We start from the raw sequence: 19,778 nt of genomic DNA on the forward strand, positions 1-19,778 counted from the left end.
CACCTGGACCTCTTTGGTGGGGACGTAACAACTACAAATAACGCCTGGACCTCTTTGGTGGGGACGTAACGACTACAAATAACACCTGGACCTCTTTGGTGGGGACGTAACAACTACAAATAACACCTGGACCTCTTTGGTGGGGACGTAACAACTACAAATAACACCTGGACCTCTTTGGTGGGGACGTAACAACTACAAATAACACCTGGACCTCTTTGGTGAGGACGTAACAACTACAAATAACACCTGGACCTCTTTGGTGGGGGACGTAACAACTACAAATAACACCTGGACCTCTTTGGTGGGGACGTAACAACTACAAATAACACCTGGACCTCTTTGGTGGGGGACGTAACAACTACAAATAACACCTGGACCTCTTTGGTGGGGCCGTAACAACTACAAATAACACCTGGACCTCTTTGGTGGGGACGTAACAACTACAAATAACACCTGGACCTCTTTGGTGGGGCCGTAACAACTACAAATAACACCTGGACCTCTTTGGTGGGGACGTAACAACTACAAATAACACCTGGACCTCTTTGGTGGGGACGTAACAACTACAAATAACACCTGGACCTCTTTGGTGGGGCCGTAACAACTACAAATAACACCTGGACCTCTTTGGTGGGGACGTAACAACTACAAATAACACCTGGACCTCTTTGGTGGGGACGTAACAACTACAAATAACACCTGGAGTTTTTGAGGGAAGAGGCAGAGAAGATCCTGAATTATGACAGTACTTTAACCCATTTTGGGGCGGGAACCCATTTTGGTGTTTTATGCCAGCATAAAGCATTATGTCATGCTTTAGCTATTGAAAAATAGCAGATCGCGCTACGAGCTTGTAGGTCTGCTGTTTTTGAAAAAAATCGAAGAACGACTGACAGAGAAACATAGCTTTTTTCAGGAAACTGTCAGGATGTAGAAGAACATTTTTAGAACCTGATCTCAGGTCAGATTAACGGGTTAACCTCTCTGACCTTTGACACTCGTCCAGGACGAAGGCTCGGGGGTGGTCGTCTCCAGACATGCTGACCACCGTCTGGCGGTGGGCGGCGCCCCAGCGGCTCTGGTCCACCGTGTGACAGGTGATGCTGGAGGTGGTGTAGCTGGTCCAGAAGAGCATGTCCCAGGCCCGGTGGTACGCCAGGCCCTCCACGGAGCCCACGTCTAGGACACGGACACACACACGGACACACGCACACACACGGACACACACACACACACACGCACACACACAATTTACAATTTAGGCATTTAGCAGACGCTCTTAATCCAGAGCGATTTACATTAAAGGCCTATTCATAGTCTGGATTTTCGGTGGCGAGGTGACCACCGCTCCGGTGGTGAGCTGACCACCGGAGCTGAAATAACGTTGAGCGGTGGTGAGTAAAAACAGAGAGAAGGGCTGGAGCGGTGGCGGTGGTTTGCTCTTCACCGCGGCTCGTGACGTCATGTTGTAGTTCGGTGGTCAGCTAACCACCGAAAATCCAGACTATGTATGAGCCTTAAGCAAGAACAAAAAGCATGGGAATACATCACAAAAAAACATTTATCATGAAACATGCGTAAGCTAAGAAAGTAACAGTGGGATATCTATATAATGAAACTATACATATAAACTATACATATATACTATACTATGCTATACATATGTACTATGACGTGCTATGACTACATAACAATTATAGTGCTGTCTACATAACATGCTAGTGACAGGCAGCAAAAGGTCGTCTGGATCGGGATTCGAACACGCGTCGCGCTGTGAGGCTGCATTAGAGCCTTGTATGAGGCATGGGCGACCGCTAGGCCAGAGGGAGCCCCCCCCCCCCCCCGGCTTACTAATACTTACTAACGTAGAAGAGAACAGTCTGTGATTCAGTGTTGTTTTCGTCGACTAAAGCTAAGACGAAAAATGTTCGTCGACTACCTTTTTTCACTGACTAAAACTACATAAAAACAAATCTATGATGACTAAAACTAAGACTAAATATACTGACAATTTCGTCAACAAGTAAAAACTAGACTAAAATCTTAGTAAGGGACTAGTGGACATGAGATCCAGTTTTATGCTGGGTTGCATGCTGAAAATAGCAGATATACAAACGCGTCGCAGCAAGTGTAAAATATGTCATTACAACGACATCAAGGCCTGTCAAAACACATTTTAGTCGACTAAATCTACAGTTGATTTTCGTATGACATTTAGTCGACTAAAACTAGACAAACACTAAGACATTTCCAGGCGACTAAAATGTGACTAAAACTAAGTGAAAACTATTCAAGAGACTATGACTAAAACTAAAATAGAAATTTGCTGCCAAAAACAACATTGCTGTGATTCCAGACTGATCTCCAACAGACAGCTCACCAGTGAAAGGTAATAATAATCATTTTTCTTTCTTAATTTGTAGTGTGTGGACCATGCAGTGACATTGATCAAATCTTGATAAAACACGCTTCTACTATATTATTTAGGCCCCCCACAATCTAAAGCTATGTTTCTATGTCAAGTGGTTCTTCGATTAAAAACAAATAGCAGACCTACAAGCTCGTAGCGCGCCACTCTGTGGCGCGCTATATGAGCTTGTAGATCTGCTATTTTTCAATATAGCTAAAGCACCAAAATGGGTTCCCGCCACCAAAATGCACTGCACAACAAGGTGCCCTTTTTTTTCACTTGAGCACCTGCCCCTCTAAATGTCTGTGCACGCCACTGCCTTTGACCACCAGTGGAAGAAGGTCACGTGACAGCAGACCAGAGCACGGCGAACAGAACTTTCCACAGACCTCGTCAACATCGAGGGACGAGACGAGGCCAGCAGAACTTTTTTTCCATGTCTCCATGACTCCAGAAGGGAATGTTCAACTTTCACTTGTTTTTTTTTTTCTCTTCTTTTTTTCCCCTCCTCCTTCTCGACCTTGAGATGAGTAAGAGGTTGAGCGCGCTCACATGCAGCGCTCCGCCCCAGATCTCTCAGAGGACGCACAGAGTACACACTAAACCCAAGCGTTTAGGTTATAAACACTTATTTGTAACACTTTTTAAAGGTGTAGTGAAATGAAAAAGACGTTTTTCACACTTTTAGACCATATCCGTGGTCATTATATGGCCATACCTAACAATGGATGCCAAAAAAATGTGAAAATTCTCATTTCTGTGTGTTTTTATATCAAAGGTCCATAAAAACGATTGCATTATTTATTTATTAAAACAAAAACGTGCTGTGTGATGACGTGTAGAGATACACATCGATAAAAGCCAATAACAATGAAGCTCACCCGTTTAATTCCCCATATTTGCGCATCCATCCAGCACAGCTGCTACTGATTACAGAATACTCCGTTTTTATTTCCATTCCAGATAACATCCAGGCAGTGTATTACTCGCTTTCAACTTAATCATCACGCTAAAATATGTATCCGAAAACATTATAGGGTAGAAATAAGCCACATAAGAGTAAACTGGTTGTGCTGGCCGACCATATGATTTATAAACAAACACACACCACGCTGTTGCGCATAGCATTAGCCACCGTCCCTAGCTACCGTCCCATCACCTGAAGGGATGCAACGCTCTGATTGGTTCAGAAACTTCAGACCGGTGTTTCATGTTGAAACACCATTTTCATGTTGTTCACCATTTCCGTTTCACTACACCTTTAAACATGTCACAGTGTTTAGATTATAAACAGAAGAACATGTTTAATCGCCAGTAACACTTTTTAAACACATAAACGTGTTTAGTTTTTACAATCAAAGTCAGTCATATTATAGGTGTTTAGAATTCAAACACTAGGTGTTCTCGTGAGGTGTTTGAGTGAACTCGTGTTCTACTGTATTTTATGACCATTAATACACATTTGGCATTTTATTATTACACACTGGTGTTTATGTTTTAAACGTGTCACATGTTCCAGGGATTTACAGTGATACAGACAGAGATGTAATCAAGTACATTTCACTTCTCTCTGAATGGAAACATTGTCTAAGATCACTTCTCTCTGAATGGAAACATTGTCTAAGATCACTTCTCTCTGAATGGAAACATTGTCTAAGATCACTTCTCTCTGAATGGAAACATGTCTAAGATCACTTCTCTCTGAATGGAAACATGTCTAAGGTCACTTCTCTCTGAATGGAAACATGTCTAAGGTCACTTCTCTCTGAATGGAAACATGTCTAAGGTCACTTCTCTCTGAATGGAAACATTGTCTAAGATCACTTCTCTCTGAATGGAAACATGTCTAAGGTCACTTCTCTCTGAATGGAAACATGTCTAAGATCACTTCTCTCTGAATGGAAACATGTCTAAGATCACTTCTCTCTGAATGGAAACATGTCTAAGGTCACTTCTCTCTGAATGGAAACATGTCTAAGGTCACTTCTCTCTGAATGGAAACATTGTCTAAGATCACTTCTCTCTGAATGGAAACATGTCTAAGGTCACTTCTCTCTGAATGGAAACATGTCTAAGGTCACTTCTCTCTGAATGGAAACATTGTCTAAGATCACTTCTCTCTGAATGGAAACATGTCTAAGATCACTTCTCTCTGAATGGAAACATGTCTAAGATCACTTCTCTCTGAATGGAAACATTGTCTAAGGTCACTTCTCTCTGAATGGAAACATGTCTAAGGTCACTTCTCTCTGAATGGAAACATTGTCTAAGATCACTTCTCTCTGAATGGAAACATGTCTAAGATCACTTCTCTCTGAATGGAAACATTGTCTAAGATCACTTCTCTCTGAATGGAAACATTGTCTAAGATCACTTCTCTCTGAATGGAAACATGTCTAAGATCACTTCTCTCTGAATGGAAACATTGTCTAAGATCACTTCTCTCTGAATGGAAACATTGTCTAAGATCACTTCTCTCTGAATGGAAACATTGTCTAAGATCACTTCTCTCTGAATGGAAACATGTCTAAGATCACTTCTCTCTGAATGGAAACATTGTCTAAGATCACTTCTCTCTGAATGGAAACATGTCTAAGATCACTTCTCTCTGAATGGAAACATGTCTAAGATCACTTCTCTCTGAATGGAAACATGTCTAAGGTCACTTCTCTCTGAATGGAAACATGTCTAAGGTCACTTCTCTCTGAATGTAAACATGTCTAAGATCACTTCTCTCTGAATGGAAACATGTCTAAGGTCACTTCTCTCTGAATGGAAACATGTCTAAGGTCACTTCTCTCTGAATGGAAACATGTCTCTCTGAATGGAAACATGTCTAAGATCACTTCTCTCTGAATGGAAACATGTCTAAGATCACTTCTCTCTGAATGGAAACATGTCTAAGGTCACTTCTCTCTGAATGGAAACATTGTCTAAGATCACTTCTCTCTGAATGGAAACATGTCTAAGATCACTTCTCTCTGAATGGAAACATTGTCTAAGATCACTTCTCTCTGAATGGAAACATGTCTAAGATCACTTCTCTCTGAATGGAAACATGTCTAAGATCACTTCTCTCTGAATGGAAACATTGTCTAAGGTCACTTCTCTCTGAATGGAAACATGTCTAAGGTCACTTCTCTCTGAATGGAAACATTGTCTAAGATCACTTCTCTCTGAATGGAAACATGTCTAAGATCACTTCTCTCTGAATGGAAACATTGTCTAAGATCACTTCTCTCTGAATGGAAACATGTCTAAGATCACTTCTCTCTGAATGGAAACATTGTCTAAGATCACTTCTCTCTGAATGGAAACATGTCTAAGATCACTTCTCTCTGAATGGAAACATGTCTAAGATCACTTCTCTCTGAATGGAAACATGTCTAAGGTCACTTCTCTCTGAATGGAAACATGTCTAAGGTCACTTCTCTCTGAATGTAAACATGTCTAAGATCACTTCTCTCTGAATGGAAACATGTCTAAGGTCACTTCTCTCTGAATGGAAACATGTCTAAGGTCACTTCTCTCTGAATGGAAACATGTCTCTCTGAATGGAAACATGTCTAAGATCACTTCTCTCTGAATGGAAACATGTCTAAGATCACTTCTCTCTGAATGGAAACATGTCTAAGGTCACTTCTCTCTGAATGGAAACATTGTCTAAGGTCACTTCTCTCTGAATGGAAACATTGTCTAAGATCACTTCTCTCTGAATGGAAACATTGTCTAAGATCACTTCTCTCTGAATGGAAACATTGTCTAAGGTCACTTCTCTCTGAATGGAAACATTGTCTAAGATCACTTCTCTCTGAATGGAAACATTGTCTAAGATCACTTCTCTCTGAATGGAAACATTGTCTAAGGTCACTTCTCTCTGAATGGAAACATGTCTAAGATCACTTCTCTCTGAATGGAAACATGTCTAAGATCACTTCTCTCTGAATGGAAACATTGTCTAAGATCACTTCTCTCTGAATGGAAACATGTCTAAGGTCACTTCTCTCTGAATGGAAACATGTCTAAGATCACTTCTCTCTGAATGGAAACATTGTCTAAGATCACTTCTCTCTGAATGGAAACATGTCTAAGGTCACTTCTCTCTGAATGGAAACATGTCTAAGATCACTTCTCTCTGAATGGAAACATGTCTAAGGTCACTTCTCTCTGAATGGAAACATGTCTAAGATCACTTCTCTCTGAATGGAAACATGTCTAAGGTCACTTCTCTCTGAATGGAAACATGTCTAAGATCACTTCTCTCTGAATGTAAACATGTCTAAGATCACTTCTCTCTGAATGGAAACATTGTCTAAGATCACTTCTCTCTGAATGGAAACATGTCTAAGGTCACTTCTCTCTGAATGGAAACATTGTCTAAGATCACTTCTCTCTGAATGGAAACATTGTCTAAGGTCACTTCTCTCTGAATGGAAACATGTCTAAGGTCACTTCTCTCTGAATGGAAACATGTCTAAGATCACTTCTCTCTGAATGGAAACATGTCTAAGATCACTTCTCTCTGAATGGAAACATTGTCTAAGATCACTTCTCTCTGAATGGAAACATGTCTAAGGTCACTTCTCTCTGAATGGAAACATGTCTAAGGTCACTTCTCTCTGAATGGAAACATGTCTAAGATCACTTCTCTCTGAATGGAAACATGTCTAAGATCACTTCTCTCTGAATGGAAACATGTCTAAGGTCACTTCTCTCTGAATGGAAACATGTCTAAGGTCACTTCTCTCTGAATGGAAACATGTCTAAGGTCACTTCTCTCTGAATGGAAACATTGTCTAAGATCACTTCTCTCTGAATGGAAACATTGTCTAAGATCACTTCTCTCTGAATGGAAACATGTCTAAGGTCACTTCTCTCTGAATGGAAACATGTCTAAGATCACTTCTCTCTGAATGGAAACATTGTCTAAGATCACTTCTCTCTGAATGGAAACATGTCTAAGGTCACTTCTCTCTGAATGGAAACATGTCTAAGATCACTTCTCTCTGAATGGAGACATTGTCTAAGATCACTTCTCTCTGAATGGAAACATGTCTAAGATCACTTCTCTCTGAATGGAAACATTGTCTAAGATCACTTCTCTCTGAATGGAAACATGTCTAAGGTCACTTCTCTCTGAATGGAAACATGTCTAAGATCACTTCTCTCTGAATGGAAACATGTCTAAGATCACTTCTCTCTGAATGGAAACATGTCTAAGATCACTTCTCTCTGAATGGAGACATTGTCTAAGATCACTTCTCTCTGAATGGAAACATGTCTAAGATCACTTCTCTCTGAATGGAAACATTGTCTAAGATCACTTCTCTCTGAATGGAAACATGTCTAAGGTCACTTCTCTCTGAATGGAAACATGTCTAAGATCACTTCTCTCTGAATGGAAACATGTCTAAGATCACTTCTCTCTGAATGGAAACATGTCTAAGGTCACTTCTCTCTGAATGGAAACATGTCTAAGGTCACTTCTCTCTGAATGGAAACATTGTCTAAGATCACTTCTCTCTGAATGGAAACATGTCTAAGGTCACTTCTCTCTGAATGGAAACATGTCTAAGGTCACTTCTCTCTGAATGGAAACATTGTCTAAGATCACTTCTCTCTGAATGGAAACATGTCTAAGATCACTTCTCTCTGAATGGAAACATGTCTAAGATCACTTCTCTCTGAATGGAAACATTGTCTAAGGTCACTTCTCTCTGAATGGAAACATGTCTAAGGTCACTTCTCTCTGAATGGAAACATTGTCTAAGATCACTTCTCTCTGAATGGAAACATGTCTAAGATCACTTCTCTCTGAATGGAAACATTGTCTAAGATCACTTCTCTCTGAATGGAAACATTGTCTAAGATCACTTCTCTCTGAATGGAAACATGTCTAAGATCACTTCTCTCTGAATGGAAACATTGTCTAAGATCACTTCTCTCTGAATGGAAACATTGTCTAAGATCACTTCTCTCTGAATGGAAACATTGTCTAAGATCACTTCTCTCTGAATGGAAACATGTCTAAGATCACTTCTCTCTGAATGGAAACATTGTCTAAGATCACTTCTCTCTGAATGGAAACATGTCTAAGATCACTTCTCTCTGAATGGAAACATGTCTAAGATCACTTCTCTCTGAATGGAAACATGTCTAAGGTCACTTCTCTCTGAATGGAAACATGTCTAAGGTCACTTCTCTCTGAATGTAAACATGTCTAAGATCACTTCTCTCTGAATGGAAACATGTCTAAGGTCACTTCTCTCTGAATGGAAACATGTCTAAGGTCACTTCTCTCTGAATGGAAACATGTCTCTCTGAATGGAAACATGTCTAAGATCACTTCTCTCTGAATGGAAACATGTCTAAGATCACTTCTCTCTGAATGGAAACATGTCTAAGGTCACTTCTCTCTGAATGGAAACATTGTCTAAGATCACTTCTCTCTGAATGGAAACATGTCTAAGATCACTTCTCTCTGAATGGAAACATTGTCTAAGATCACTTCTCTCTGAATGGAAACATGTCTAAGATCACTTCTCTCTGAATGGAAACATGTCTAAGATCACTTCTCTCTGAATGGAAACATTGTCTAAGGTCACTTCTCTCTGAATGGAAACATGTCTAAGGTCACTTCTCTCTGAATGGAAACATTGTCTAAGATCACTTCTCTCTGAATGGAAACATGTCTAAGATCACTTCTCTCTGAATGGAAACATTGTCTAAGATCACTTCTCTCTGAATGGAAACATGTCTAAGATCACTTCTCTCTGAATGGAAACATTGTCTAAGATCACTTCTCTCTGAATGGAAACATGTCTAAGATCACTTCTCTCTGAATGGAAACATGTCGAAGATCACTTCTCTCTGAATGGAAACATGTCTAAGGTCACTTCTCTCTGAATGGAAACATGTCTAAGGTCACTTCTCTCTGAATGTAAACATGTCTAAGATCACTTCTCTCTGAATGGAAACATGTCTAAGGTCACTTCTCTCTGAATGGAAACATGTCTAAGGTCACTTCTCTCTGAATGGAAACATGTCTCTCTGAATGGAAACATGTCTAAGATCACTTCTCTCTGAATGGAAACATGTCTAAGATCACTTCTCTCTGAATGGAAACATGTCTAAGATCACTTCTCTCTGAATGGAAACATGTCTAAGGTCACTTCTCTCTGAATGGAAACATTGTCTAAGGTCACTTCTCTCTGAATGGAAACATTGTCTAAGATCACTTCTCTCTGAATGGAAACATTGTCTAAGATCACTTCTCTCTGAATGGAAACATTGTCTAAGGTCACTTCTCTCTGAATGGAAACATTGTCTAAGATCACTTCTCTCTGAATGGAAACATTGTCTAAGATCACTTCTCTCTGAATGGAAACATTGTCTAAGGTCACTTCTCTCTGAATGGAAACATGTCTAAGATCACTTCTCTCTGAATGGAAACATGTCTAAGATCACTTCTCTCTGAATGGAAACATTGTCTAAGATCACTTCTCTCTGAATGGAAACATGTCTAAGGTCACTTCTCTCTGAATGGAAACATGTCTAAGATCACTTCTCTCTGAATGGAAACATTGTCTAAGATCACTTCTCTCTGAATGGAAACATGTCTAAGGTCACTTCTCTCTGAATGGAAACATGTCTAAGATCACTTCTCTCTGAATGGAAACATGTCTAAGGTCACTTCTCTCTGAATGGAAACATGTCTAAGATCACTTCTCTCTGAATGGAAACATGTCTAAGGTCACTTCTCTCTGAATGGAAACATGTCTAAGATCACTTCTCTCTGAATGTAAACATGTCTAAGATCACTTCTCTCTGAATGGAAACATTGTCTAAGATCACTTCTCTCTGAATGGAAACATGTCTAAGGTCACTTCTCTCTGAATGGAAACATTGTCTAAGATCACTTCTCTCTGAATGGAAACATTGTCTAAGGTCACTTCTCTCTGAATGGAAACATGTCTAAGGTCACTTCTCTCTGAATGGAAACATGTCTAAGATCACTTCTCTCTGAATGGAAACATGTCTAAGATCACTTCTCTCTGAATGGAAACATTGTCTAAGATCACTTCTCTCTGAATGGAAACATGTCTAAGGTCACTTCTCTCTGAATGGAAACATGTCTAAGGTCACTTCTCTCTGAATGGAAACATGTCTAAGATCACTTCTCTCTGAATGGAAACATGTCTAAGATCACTTCTCTCTGAATGGAAACATGTCTAAGGTCACTTCTCTCTGAATGGAAACATGTCTAAGGTCACTTCTCTCTGAATGGAAACATGTCTAAGGTCACTTCTCTCTGAATGGAAACATTGTCTAAGATCACTTCTCTCTGAATGGAAACATTGTCTAAGATCACTTCTCTCTGAATGGAAACATGTCTAAGGTCACTTCTCTCTGAATGGAAACATGTCTAAGATCACTTCTCTCTGAATGGAAACATTGTCTAAGATCACTTCTCTCTGAATGGAAACATGTCTAAGGTCACTTCTCTCTGAATGGAAACATGTCTAAGATCACTTCTCTCTGAATGGAGACATTGTCTAAGATCACTTCTCTCTGAATGGAAACATTGTCTAAGATCACTTCTCTCTGAATGGAAACATGTCTAAGGTCACTTCTCTCTGAATGGAAACATGTCTAAGGTCACTTCTCTCTGAATGGAAACATTGTCTAAGATCACTTCTCTCTGAATGGAAACATGTCTAAGATCACTTCTCTCTGAATGGAAACATGTCTAAGATCACTTCTCTCTGAATGGAAACATTGTCTAAGGTCACTTCTCTCTGAATGGAAACATGTCTAAGGTCACTTCTCTCTGAATGGAAACATTGTCTAAGATCACTTCTCTCTGAATGGAAACATGTCTAAGATCACTTCTCTCTGAATGGAAACATTGTCTAAGATCACTTCTCTCTGAATGGAAACATTGTCTAAGATCACTTCTCTCTGAATGGAAACATGTCTAAGATCACTTCTCTCTGAATGGAAACATTGTCTAAGATCACTTCTCTCTGAATGGAAACATTGTCTAAGATCACTTCTCTCTGAATGGAAACATTGTCTAAGATCACTTCTCTCTGAATGGAAACATGTCTAAGATCACTTCTCTCTGAATGGAAACATTGTCTAAGATCACTTCTCTCTGAATGGAAACATGTCTAAGATCACTTCTCTCTGAATGGAAACATGTCTAAGATCACTTCTCTCTGAATGGAAACATGTCTAAGGTCACTTCTCTCTGAATGGAAACATGTCTAAGGTCACTTCTCTCTGAATGTAAACATGTCTAAGATCACTTCTCTCTGAATGGAAACATGTCTAAGGTCACTTCTCTCTGAATGGAAACATGTCTAAGGTCACTTCTCTCTGAATGGAAACATGTCTCTCTGAATGGAAACATGTCTAAGATCACTTCTCTCTGAATGGAAACATGTCTAAGATCACTTCTCTCTGAATGGAAACATGTCTAAGGTCACTTCTCTCTGAATGGAAACATTGTCTAAGATCACTTCTCTCTGAATGGAAACATGTCTAAGATCACTTCTCTCTGAATGGAAACATTGTCTAAGATCACTTCTCTCTGAATGGAAACATGTCTAAGATCACTTCTCTCTGAATGGAAACATGTCTAAGATCACTTCTCTCTGAATGGAAACATTGTCTAAGGTCACTTCTCTCTGAATGGAAACATGTCTAAGGTCACTTCTCTCTGAATGGAAACATTGTCTAAGATCACTTCTCTCTGAATGGAAACATGTCTAAGATCACTTCTCTCTGAATGGAAACATTGTCTAAGATCACTTCTCTCTGAATGGAAACATGTCTAAGATCACTTCTCTCTGAATGGAAACATTGTCTAAGATCACTTCTCTCTGAATGGAAACATGTCTAAGATCACTTCTCTCTGAATGGAAACATGTCGAAGATCACTTCTCTCTGAATGGAAACATGTCTAAGGTCACTTCTCTCTGAATGGAAACATGTCTAAGGTCACTTCTCTCTGAATGTAAACATGTCTAAGATCACTTCTCTCTGAATGGAAACATGTCTAAGGTCACTTCTCTCTGAATGGAAACATGTCTAAGGTCACTTCTCTCTGAATGGAAACATGTCTCTCTGAATGGAAACATGTCTAAGATCACTTCTCTCTGAATGGAAACATGTCTAAGATCACTTCTCTCTGAATGGAAACATGTCTAAGATCACTTCTCTCTGAATGGAAACATGTCTAAGGTCACTTCTCTCTGAATGGAAACATTGTCTAAGGTCACTTCTCTCTGAATGGAAACATTGTCTAAGATCACTTCTCTCTGAATGGAAACATTGTCTAAGATCACTTCTCTCTGAATGGAAACATTGTCTAAGGTCACTTCTCTCTGAATGGAAACATTGTCTAAGATCACTTCTCTCTGAATGGAAACATTGTCTAAGATCACTTCTCTCTGAATGGAAACATTGTCTAAGGTCACTTCTCTCTGAATGGAAACATGTCTAAGATCACTTCTCTCTGAATGGAAACATGTCTAAGATCACTTCTCTCTGAATGGAAACATTGTCTAAGATCACTTCTCTCTGAATGGAAACATGTCTAAGGTCACTTCTCTCTGAATGGAAACATGTCTAAGATCACTTCTCTCTGAATGGAAACATTGTCTAAGATCACTTCTCTCTGAATGGAAACATGTCTAAGGTCACTTCTCTCTGAATGGAAACATGTCTAAGATCACTTCTCTCTGAATGGAAACATGTCTAAGGTCACTTCTCTCTGAATGGAAACATGTCTAAGATCACTTCTCTCTGAATGGAAACATGTCTAAGGTCACTTCTCTCTGAATGGAAACATGTCTAAGATCACTTCTCTCTGAATGTAAACATGTCTAAGATCACTTCTCTCTGAATGGAAACATTGTCTAAGATCACTTCTCTCTGAATGGAAACATGTCTAAGGTCACTTCTCTCTGAATGGAAACATTGTCTAAGATCACTTCTCTCTGAATGGAAACATTGTCTAAGGTCACTTCTCTCTGAATGGAAACATGTCTAAGGTCACTTCTCTCTGAATGGAAACATGTCTAAGATCACTTCTCTCTGAATGGAAACATGTCTAAGATCACTTCTCTCTGAATGGAAACATTGTCTAAGATCACTTCTCTCTGAATGGAAACATGTCTAAGGTCACTTCTCTCTGAATGGAAACATGTCTAAGGTCACTTCTCTCTGAATGGAAACATGTCTAAGATCACTTCTCTCTGAATGGAAACATGTCTAAGATCACTTCTCTCTGAATGGAAACATGTCTAAGGTCACTTCTCTCTGAATGGAAACATGTCTAAGGTCACTTCTCTCTGAATGGAAACATGTCTAAGGTCACTTCTCTCTGAATGGAAACATTGTCTAAGATCACTTCTCTCTGAATGGAAACATTGTCTAAGATCACTTCTCTCTGAATGGAAACATGTCTAAGGTCACTTCTCTCTGAATGGAAACATGTCTAAGATCACTTCTCTCTGAATGGAAACATTGTCTAAGATCACTTCTCTCTGAATGGAAACATGTCTAAGGTCACTTCTCTCTGAATGGAAACATGTCTAAGATCACTTCTCTCTGAATGGAGACATTGTCTAAGATCACTTCTCTCTGAATGGAAACATGTCTAAGATCACTTCTCTCTGAATGGAAACATTGTCTAAGATCACTTCTCTCTGAATGGAAACATGTCTAAGGTCACTTCTCTCTGAATGGAAACATGTCTAAGATCACTTCTCTCTGAATGGAAACATGTCTAAGATCACTTCTCTCTGAATGGAAACATGTCTAAGATCACTTCTCTCTGAATGGAGACATTGTCTAAGATCACTTCTCTCTGAATGGAAACATGTCTAAGATCACTTCTCTCTGAATGGAAACATTGTCTAAGATCACTTCTCTCTGAATGGAAACATGTCTAAGGTCACTTCTCTCTGAATGGAAACATGTCTAAGATCACTTCTCTCTGAATGGAAACATGTCTAAGATCACTTCTCTCTGAATGGAAACATGTCTAAGATCACTTCTCTCTGAATGGAAACATGTCTAAGATCACTTCTCTCTGAATGGAAACATGTCTAAGATCACTTCTCTCTGAATGGAAACATGTCTAAGATCACTTCTCTCTGAATGGAAACATTGTCTAAGATCACTTCTCTCTGAATGGAAACATTGTCTAAGATCACTTCTCTCTGAATGGAAACATGTCTAAGGTCACTTCTCTCTGAATGGAAACATTGTCTAAGATCACTTCTCTCTGAATGGAAACATGTCTAAGATCACTTCTCTCTGAATGGAAACATTGTCTAAGATCACTTCTCTCTGAATGGAAACATTGTCTAAGATCACTTCTCTCTGAATGGAAACATGTCTAAGGTCACTTCTCTCTGAATGGAAACATGTCTAAGATCACTTCTCTCTGAATGGAAACATTGTCTAAGATCACTTCTCTCTGAATGGAAACATGTCTAAGGTCACTTCTCTCTGAATGGAAACATGTCTAAGATCACTTCTCTCTGAATGGAGACATTGTCTAAGATCACTTCTCTCTGAATGGAAACATGTCTAAGATCACTTCTCTCTGAATGGAAACATTGTCTAAGATCACTTCTCTCTGAATGGAAACATGTCTAAGGTCACTTCTCTCTGAATGGAAACATGTCTAAGATCACTTCTCTCTGAATGGAAACATGTCTAAGATCACTTCTCTCTGAATGGAGACATTGTCTAAGATCACTTCTCTCTGAATGGAAACATGTCTAAGATCACTTCTCTCTGAATGGAAACATTGTCTAAGATCACTTCTCTCTGAATGGAAACATGTCTAAGGTCACTTCTCTCTGAATGGAAACATGTCTAAGATCACTTCTCTCTGAATGGAAACATGTCTAAGATCACTTCTCTCTGAATGGAAACATGTCTAAGATCACTTCTCTCTGAATGGAAACATGTCTAAGATCACTTCTCTCTGAATGGAAACATGTCTAAGATCACTTCTCTCTGAATGGAAACATGTCTAAGATCACTTCTCTCTGAATGGAAACATGTCTAAGGTCACTTCTCTCTGAATGGAAACATGTCTAAGGTCACTTCTCTCTGAATGGAAACATGTCTAAGATCACTTCTCTCTGAATGGAAACATTGTCTAAGGTCACTTCTCTCTGAATGGAAACATGTCTAAGGTCACTTCTCTCTGAATGGAAACATTGTCTAAGGTCACTTCTCTCTGAATGGAAACATGTCTAAGATCACTTCTCTCTGAATGGAAACATGTCTAAGATCACTTCTCTCTGAATGGAAACATGTCTAAGGTCACTTCTCTCTGAATGGAAACATGTCTAAGGTCACTTCTCTCTGAATGGAATGTGTTCTATCATTCTCTACGCTGTGGTTTAACTGGGAGAACATTCAGTATAACCTTCTGCCAAAGAGGAAGAACGCCTCGTTCCCCTTAGGAGAGACTGGACAGCTGCTACACCGCCGAACAACATTCCCTCACGCACACACGCACACGCAAAAGCACACACACACACACACACACACACACACACACACACACACACACACACACACACACACACACACACACACACACACACACACACACACACACACACACACACACACACACACACACACACACACTCCTCTCCTCTCCTCTCCTCTCCTCTCCTCTCCTCTCCTCTCCTCTCCTCTCCTCTCCTCTCCTCTCCTTTATATATGGGAAAGGCACTGGGCAGCATTCAGGAGAATTGCTTCTTTTTCCAAAGTCTGCTGAACTTGAACACAGTATTTTTGGGTTGAATTAATGTGTCGCTACACCACATCTCCACTAGCTAAAGAGTGCTGGGTTACGCTGTGAAAATAGCTGATCTACAAGCTCACAACGTGTCGCAGCACAACATGTTGTGAGCTTGTAGATCAGCTATGTTCGTCCAAAAGTGCTCTGCCTCTCTAACACTCTCTGCACGTTGGCTGGGCATGCGCACACACACACACACACACACACACACACACACACACACACACACACACACACACACACACACACACACACACACACACACACACACACACACACACACACACACACACACACACACACACACACACACACACCCAGGCGCACGCACACACGCGCACACCCAGGAACATGGATAATAAACACTCTCTCCATGCCAGCTGGGCTGGAGCTCTGGGAACTCACTCAGTGCCAAAGAACGGGTTAATTATGTCCTACAGACCTGACCTGAGGTCAGTTGTTGTTGCAGTGAAACACAGTGAGCGTCATGTGGAGGAGTCATATAACTGTTCCTGGAATAAGAGGATTGTGGTCCAAACATAAACAAACTGTCAAATATTGTCGGGGAGGCGGAGTCTATGACACTCATATTTCATACAGTCTGTTTCTAGTGAGAAATGTAACTAACTCAGCAGTAAGTTAACAATAGCGTTTTCTCTCAGTCAGTTGATTCTTCATATCCATAATTATGAGTGAAACGGCCGGGATGACATGTTTATCCCATTCTGACCTGAGATCAGATTCATACGAGGTTTCCACTGGACATACACTGGTCTGATTAACCCCATTCTGACCTGAGATCAGATTCATACGAGGTTTCCACTGGACACACACTGGTCTGATTAACCCCATTCTGACCTGAGATCAGATTCATACGAGGTTTCCACTGGACACACACTGGTCTGGTTAACCCCATTCTGACCTGAGATCAGATTCTAAAAATGTCAGTCGTTCTTCGATTTTTCAAAAATAGCAGATCTACAAGCTCGTAGCGCGCCACTCGGTGGCGCGCTATGAGCTTGTAGATCTGCTATTTTCCAATAGCTAAAGCATGACATGATGCTATAACACCAAAATGGGTTCCCGTTCAGAATGGGTTATTTTTCAAACACAGATCATATACGAGGTGATCTAAAATCCTCCTATGGGGATTACAATGCAAATAAGAAGTACATGAACCCGTGGACTTAGCGCCCTCTAGTGGTACTGATGTCAGACTTTGGTGCTCTAATAGCAACATTCAGCACCAATCATGAATCGGTTTAAATGACTGTGTTTTCTGCAAACTCACTAAACTGTGCACGTGCACACACATCTATGGAGTCAGAACTACAGACTCACTCCCGATCTAAACTATATGGAATGAACTTCCCATTGCAGTCAGAACTACAAACTCACTCCCAATCTAAACTATATGGAATGAACTTCCCATTGCAGTCAGAACTACAGACTCACTCCCAATCTAAACTATATGGAATGAACTTCCCATTGCAGTCAGAACTACAAACTCACTCCCAATCTAAACTATATGGAATGAACTTCCCATTGCAGTCAGAACTACAGACTCACTCCCGATCTAAACTATATGGAATGAACTTCCCATTGCAGTCAGAACTACAGACTCACTCCCAATCTAAACTATATGGAATGAACTTCCCATTGCAGTCAGAACTACAGACTCACTCCCAATCTAAACTATGGAATGAACTTCCCACTGCAGTCAGAACTACAGACTCACTCCCAATCTAAACTATATGGAATGAACTTCCCATTGCAGTCAGAACTACAGACTCACTCCCAATCTAAACTATGGAATGCACTTCCCATTACAGTCAGAACTACAGACTCACTCCCAATCTAAACTATGGAATGAACTTCCCATTGCAGTCAGAACTACAGACTCACTCCCAATCTAAACTATATGGAATGAACTTCCCACTGCAGTCAGAACTACAGACTCACTCCCAATCTAAACTATGGAATGAACTTCCCATTGCAGTCAGAACTACAGACTCACTCCCAATCTAAACTATGGAATGAACTTCCCATTGCAGTCAGAACTACAGACTCACTCCCAGTCTAAACTATGGATTGAACTTCCCATTACAGTCAGAACTACAGACTCACTCCCAATGTAAACTATATGGAATGAACTTCCCATTGCAGTCAGAACTACAAACTCACTCCCAATCTAAACTATATGGAATGAACTTCCCATTGCAGTCAGAACTACAGACTCACTCCCAATCTAAACTATATGGAATGAACTTCCCATTGCAGTCAGAACTACAGACTCACTCCCAATCTAAACTATATGGAATGAACTTCCCATTGCAGTCAGAACTACAAACTCACTCCCAATCTAAACTATGGAATGCACTTCCCATTACAGTCAGAACTACAGACTCACTCCCAATCTAAACTATGGAATGAACTTCCCATTGCAGTCAGAACTACAGACTCACTCCCAATCTAAACTATGGAATGAACTTCCCATTGCAGTCAGAACTACAGACTCACTCCCAATCTAAACTATATGGAATGAACTTCCCACTGCAGTCAGAACTACAGACTCACTCCCAATCTAAACTATATGGAATGAACTTCCCATTGCAGTCAGAACTACAGACTCACTCCCAATCTAAACTATGGAATGCACTTCCCATTACAGTCAGAACTACAGACTCACTCCCAATCTAAACTATGGAATGAACTTCCCATTGCAGTCAGAACTACAGACTCACTCCCAATCTAAACTATATGGAATGAACTTCCCACTGCAGTCAGAACTACAGACTCACTCCCAATCTAAACTATGGAATGAACTTCCCATTGCAGTCAGAACTACATACTCACTCCCAATCTAAACTATGGAATGAACTTCCCATTGCAGTCAGAACTACAGACTCACTCCCAGTCTAAACTATGGATTGAACTTCCCATTGCAGTCAGAACTACAGACTCACTCCCAATCTAAACTATATGGAATGAACTTCCCATTGCAGTCAGAACGACAGACTCACTCCCAATCTAAACTATGGAATGAACTTCCCATTACAGTCAGAACTACAGACTCACTCCCAATCTAAACTATGGAATGAACTTCCCACTGCAGTCAGAACTACAGACTCACTCCCAATCTAAACTATGGAATGAACTTCCCATTGCAGTCAGAACTACAGACTCACTCCCAATCTAAACTATGGAATGAACTCCCCATTGCAGTCAGAACTACAGAGTCACTCCCAATCTAAACTATATGGAATTAACTTCCCATTGCAGTCAGAACTACAGACTCAATCCCAATCTAAACTATATGGAATGAACTTCCCATTGCAGTCAGAACTACAGACTCACTCCTAATCTAAACTATGGAATGAACTTCCCATTGCAGTCAGAACTACAGACTCACTCCCAATCTAAACTATGGAATGAACTCCCCATTGCAGTCAGAACTACAGACTCACTCCCAATCTAAACTATATGGAATGAACTTCCCATTGCAGTCAGAACTACAGACTC

The 19,778-nt window shown here is 40.3% G+C and overlaps 1 protein-coding gene across 1 annotated transcript in view; it reads right to left on the reverse strand.

Annotated features, from left to right (window-relative positions):
* LOC310875288 (low-density lipoprotein receptor-related protein 1-like) overlaps positions 1–19,778 on the reverse strand; it is a 285,578-nt gene that overhangs the window by 126,279 nt on the left and 139,521 nt on the right. Inside the window, 1 exon segment of the mRNA XM_083788472.1 lies at positions 993–1,182. Within this exon segment, the coding sequence (XP_083644598.1) occupies positions 993–1,182 (190 nt within the window).

Source organism: Protomyctophum parallelum, assembly GCF_964188405.1.
Source record: "Protomyctophum parallelum genome assembly, chromosome: 18".
Lineage (NCBI taxonomy): Eukaryota > Metazoa > Chordata > Actinopteri > Myctophiformes > Myctophidae > Protomyctophum > Protomyctophum parallelum.